Source organism: Eleginops maclovinus, chromosome 12 (assembly GCF_036324505.1).
Source record: "Eleginops maclovinus isolate JMC-PN-2008 ecotype Puerto Natales chromosome 12, JC_Emac_rtc_rv5, whole genome shotgun sequence".
Classification (NCBI taxonomy): domain Eukaryota; kingdom Metazoa; phylum Chordata; class Actinopteri; order Perciformes; family Eleginopidae; genus Eleginops; species Eleginops maclovinus.
Window position 1 is genome coordinate 4,959,593 of NC_086360.1, and position 6,000 is coordinate 4,965,592.

General features: G+C 35.7%; 1 protein-coding gene across 1 annotated transcript in view; it reads left to right on the top strand.

Moving 5' to 3' along the window:
* Positions 1 to 4,199, top strand: part of snx2 (sorting nexin 2) — a 35,766-nt gene extending 31,567 nt beyond the window's left edge. The window contains exons 13-15 of the mRNA XM_063896296.1: positions 745 to 825; positions 928 to 999; positions 1,417 to 4,199. Of these exons, the coding sequence (XP_063752366.1) occupies positions 745 to 825; positions 928 to 999; positions 1,417 to 1,467 (204 nt within the window). The 3' untranslated portion in view covers positions 1,468 to 4,199. The remainder of the gene's footprint in view (positions 1 to 744; positions 826 to 927; positions 1,000 to 1,416) is intronic.
* Positions 4,200 to 6,000: the final 1,801 nt, after the last annotated feature.

Genomic DNA, 6,000 nt, shown 5'->3' on the forward strand with positions numbered 1-6,000 from the left:
CTGGAGGAACATTTTGAATGCAGGACTTTTACTGTGACAGAGTATTCCTACACTCTGGTACTTCTACTTTTACTCAAGTACAAGATCTGAGTACTTCTACTTTACTCAAGTACAAGATCTGAGTACTTCTACCACCTGTGCTCGTAAATATCTGTAGCTTTTACAGTGACTAAATGGGACTTCTAACAGTCATCACTCCGAACGTTAGCCGCCTTTAGCTTAGCGGTGGAGATGTGCAACTGTGCTGTAGATCCTTTATAGCCTAATGTTAGCTTTTTACTTCTGGCTATTACATCTACGATTAAAAATATCATAAAGTGGTTTTAATATGTGGAAATTATCCTGCCGAACCAAACGTGTAAGTATCATAAACGTGTGTTGGCCACAGATCTTTTTTTTGGGCAATATACCGAAATCCAAGGGCGAAATCCCATTGCTTTTTGTTGAGGGAGTTCTTGTGATGCTCACTTCTGTTTCAGCCCCGGAAATTATGTCATCCCTGCACCACTCTATAGCCTCTGTGCAGAAACATTGTTCAGGTGTAAATGTATTATTATTAAATGTCAGCCAACGAGTAAAAATACATGAAAGTCTTAATTACCAAACTACTTTTGGGGTCATTTTAACAAAATTTGTTTAATTGATGCAAACAAATGCTGGTTTAAAAAAAAAAAAGCGTTCTTGTCTTAAATGCTGATTTTAAATGCAAATTCTAAATGTTGCCCCCCTCTGTTTGTGTTCCAGCTGGAGGGGAAGGTGGAGCAAGGAGAAAGAGAGTTTGAACAAATCTCCAAAACAATACGCAAAGAAGTCAGCAGGTTTGAGGTGAGAGCATTTGTTGATGAGTGAATAAGTGTGAAATAAATGATTCCTGAAGTTCTCTGGAAAAAAACAACTTGTCAATATGTTTGACTTTCATTCATACAGAAAGAGAGAGTGAAGGACTTTAAAGCGATTATAATCAAATACCTGGAGTCACTGGCTCAGACACAACAGCAGGTAAAGACATTATTATTATTGTTATTTTTTTGTAAAATGCACAATATTTATAAGATTTAGCATAATAATTATTCATTAAATAAGTTGAATATATACTCTTGTATTTAGATTAGTAAAATCTAATAACATAAGATATCACAATCTATGGAAGTTTATTGATGCCAATAGTTGTGTGAAAGTTCCCATTTTGAAACTCAATGGAAATAAAAAAAGTGTATGGCCTGGACATCATTCTTATATTATTCTAAATAATTGAAGGGACGTGTAATTTATTTTTAGAAGGCAGACACAAACTTGCTCAAACATATACACATTTCAAAAAGAAAAGAAATGTTGAACAATACTCATTTGAAACGCATATAAAACCAAAACAGATTGAAGGCACAATAACAAAACGTTTGTCTTTTCCTCTTACAGCTGATTAAATACTGGGATGCTTTCTTACCCGAGGCTAAGGCCATCTCATAGAGCCGCACCAACACAACAGACAGTCCTGACTGGCTCCGGTCAAACTACACTACCCACAATGCACCGGTTCTCCCACTTTTGCCACCCTCCTCCTCATGTTTCTGCCCAGAGTGAGGAAGAGAAGTGAAGACAGTGAATCTCCAAGGATCTTTTCTGCGGTTTAAAAAATCAACAACAGAACTCCCTTGAATTTATAATTGTTTTATGCTTTTACTTTCCGAACTCAGTGTTGCGTTCACGTCTGTCCTGAAATATTGTTTTTCTCCTACTTGATTATTTTACAATAATACTGTAAGATCATTTAAGTTTTGCCCTTCACGTACAATCTCCTTCTAAGGCAAAATTCTTAATTGTCAATTTGAGTTCCCGTGGGGAATTTCATCTAATGCTGCATTGAGTGTTATTTTCCAGCCTGAAGCTTAAAATCCCGTACGACATGAACGCAGCATGAGTTATGACCTTGGTGATGGCTTTCCTCTCCTCACAGATTCAAACATGGTGTCAGTTTTTACAACGTAGAGCACTTTGTTCATTTATCTTTTACCACCAGACACAAAGGGAATGGGTGAATGTTGAGGAATTTCACTGTCAAATTTTACTTGAGATTATTTTTAAGGATTTCTTCTTAAGATTCCTCAACAAAGACCGATATCCACAACCCACGGTAAAGATGTTATCGTTTTCTCCATTAGTTTGGTCGTTAGATGTATGGAAGCACATTTTTTCGAGGGCCGATGGGTGCAAAAGCGCTACAATTACATTTATATTAGAAGAAACAGACTGCACCTTCAAAAACAATGCAAATATAAAAACACAAATGTTCCAAAACAACATTGACCATATGTAAAGCATTTAGAAAACAATAACCAGCTTGATGAAATGTGTGTTTGTGTTTTTATATTTTCCTTTTTTCAGAAAATCGAGCATGTTTCTTTTACTGGATGTGTTTTGGGCCGTTGTAGTGTGTTTGCGCCTGTCGGCTTCCGTACATTTCCGTCATAAAAATGTAAAAGGATAAAAAGTAAAAAAGGATAAAAAGTAAAAAATCATAAAATTGTCAGGGTGTCATACTTAAGTTTGAAATGTGGTACAATAAAAACTGGGAATTCAAGAGTTGTAGCATAAACATACAAATATTTACGTTTTCTTGTTTCTTTAGTCTGCTATTTCCCACCCGGCAACAACAATCTGAAGGTCTCTGATTGGACTTGTCTTGCTGCAGTGTTATCTGGGAGTTGTAGTTGACCTCTCACCTAAATCTTGAATCTTTTATTTTGTATTTTAAAGAAACAAATTTCCTTCAGCTGTGTTTGAAACTTGAATGTGAACATGTTACTGCAGTTATCCTGCAGTATGAGCTATTGACTTTCATCTGTAAACATTTCAACATGATAGGATTTTTTACAACAAAATCTCCCCAAATCAAACCTGAGAGTTCAAATTATCTGCGGTTTTATTTTGGAATAAGCTGTGAAATTGATCCGGAGTCAGTGATGAAGGACGACTGACTCCATCCTGTTGGTTATTTTGTGGTCTTGTACTTCACCTTCACCTGTTCAATCCCAATACTTCCGCTTCACTGAAATGACAAAACAAGAGCCTTTTTTTGTTGCTGTATGATCGTAAGTGAAGGCAACACTTGTTTCTGTCTAATGAACATTTCCAAACCTAGAAAAGTTATCATTATTGTTTTTTACTACCGTAAAAAACACCTAACAGCCTTGATTTGGTCATTTGCAAATAATTTCTTGACCTTTACTTTTAAAGTGTTAGGACATTTTCATTCCATATAGCTAGTGTAACATTTAGGTTTAGCAGGTCAATCACTTTGCCAGGTGGAAAACCAGTAAAAATGGAAGTAAATATTTTTTACAAAGCATTTTTAGGCCACATTACTTGTTAAATGATCATAACCTAATCTGTTAAAGTGAGAGCCACTCAGTTTTTAAGGATGGGCAATATGTAAATATCACAAAACAGTCTGAATGTAGAAAAAGAAGACAAAATATCTATAAGCAAAACTTGATTATGTTTTCCCCTCATTGCCTTTTTTCTGGAATCATCAGAGTTAAACTAGTGCGATAGAAGTTCATCTCGGTCAAATCAAAGTAAACAGGAAATAAAAATTCATCGCGCTTGTTTATCATTTTTACAAACAAGCTACCACTGCAGATGAAGGACTTCCTGTTGTGTGTAGAGGAAGTGAGGGATTGTCAGGTGTGTGTGTGTGTGTGTGTGTGTGTGTGTGTGTGTGTGTGTGTGTGTGTGTGTGTGTGTGTGTGTGTGTGTGTGTGTGTGTGTGTGTGTGTGTGTCCAAAGCAGCTTCATATCTCTTCCTGTGTTCAGTGTGAGGGCTATAGTTGGGTATTAACTGTTCTTGATTGAATTTGTTTGAATTTTCACCCATGTCATAATTAAAATTAAATCAGAAGCTCCAAATCTGACATTACATAAATGTTCAAATAAAAACTGGAAATATAGATATATTTTTTAGCCCTCACTTTTCCTCTATCTTAAATCATATAAAACTGTATTGATTTCTATCTATTTGTCGCCTAAATGATGTGCAATGGTTGAGAATTTTCAGTTGATTTTATTATTATAATTTTTTTTCACAGATTATTCAATTCTTTATCTGAGCAGATTAAATACAATCTTTTTTCTTTGACATTCCTGCTGCGCGTCAGAACAGACGTTTAAGAACTTTAATTACAATAAAGGAATGTATCTCATCCATGGGAGCACTGGGTTTTAATTGTTATTATTATTATTATTAATAATATTACTATTTGTATTATTTATCATGCAGATTGTGATAATGCATTTTATTTATAGAGTGCTTTTCAATAAACACAAGACACTGAGTAAAAATTCATAACAACATAATTAAAACAACACACTCAGATTATATATAATCATCGCTACTCTTCAAAACTGTAGTGGAGCCATACTTTTAATAATGTTACATTTTTTATTTACAGACTGACATTTTGAAATGTATTAGTTTGTTTAATTTTACTGTCATTAATATTCCTCATTCGCTTTTATTTATATATGTGAGATTTGAATTACACATAAAAAAATGTTGATTAAAAATCCTTATAGGAATATCAAGTTTAGTAAGATTTGTATTTGCTATTTTTTAAAAATATATTTATATTTGAAATTGCTACAATAAGTGCTCACAATATGTTAAAAGATCATTTGCACACATGTATCTTTATCCTGTGCACAAGTCTGAAATGTTTTCTGATTTTGGGACAAGATTATATATTTTTTCAGTATTCTTCTGACCAAATCTTTGCACAGTAATGTCTCTCAATCCTTTCTTAAGAGGTCCTGTTATGTTTTAAGAGTCTTTCCCTCCCTTTAGTGTGTTTATATAGGTTTTTGTGCATATAAATGGTCTGCAAAGGTTAAAATCCCTGTATTCCCCCTCTCATGAAACACCCCCATTGCACCCCTTAATTTACATCCATTACATAGGGACAAAACTATGTAACACTCTAGCCTCTTGGCTAAACTAGAGGGCGGGTCATCGCTAAACGGTTGTCCAATCCACATAGAGCTGGCCAGCTAACCAATCAGAGTAAACTGGGCTCTGGTTTCAGACAGAGGGTGGAAAGAGGTGCTGCTGCACAGGCAGTATGAGAGAAATAAAGAGCTTTTTGAACATTAAAGCATGGAGACATGTCCCAGTAGAGACACTACATACAAATATAACCTGAAAACTAGCAGATCCAAAGAGTTCAACTGTCAGGGCGTGAAAGGGATGACCAAAGACTGGAAAAAATTCAAAGAAACTGTCAGGAGGTTCCACTCACATCAGCTCTGCATATACACACACACACACACACACACACACACACACTGAGCATATAGGCAGAGCGCTGTCAGGCAGTGCATTACTTTGTATTGTGGCTGTCACACGATCGACTAGCTGTCATATTCACGCTGCAGGTTTCTGTGGAAGACGAACATATTCACATCAGATTTATAGAGGTGTGTGTGTGTGTGTGTGTGTGTGTGTGTGTGTGTGTGTGTGTGTGTGTGTGTGTGTGTGTGTGTGTGTGTGTGTGTGTGTGTGTGTGTGTGTGTGTGTGTGTGTGTGTGTGTGTGTGTGTGTGTGTGTGTGTGTGTGTGTGTGTGTGTGTGTGTGTGTGTGTGTGTGTGTGTGTGTGTGTGTGTGTGTGTGTGTGTGTGTGTGTGAATGTGTGTGTGGACTCATGAGCAGTTAAATCGGCTCCTGACGACAGCTTCACATCCATATGTTTTTTTTTCATTATCCTTTATTGAATCTAGAAAATGTTACGTCTTTAATGTGTCTTTCGTCACTGTTGAGCTTTACTCTTTTACTTTGCAGCATAACCAGTTTAGTTGCTTGAGGTAAGTGTTGTATTTACGTAAATTGTCTTAATCTAAGGGTGGTGTCGTGTCATCCATAGTTATAATGGAATTAAAACTAGCGAAAATCCAATGTTGAATGACAAATCAAATATATAAATATATGCAAGATTTTAAAGCATGACACAT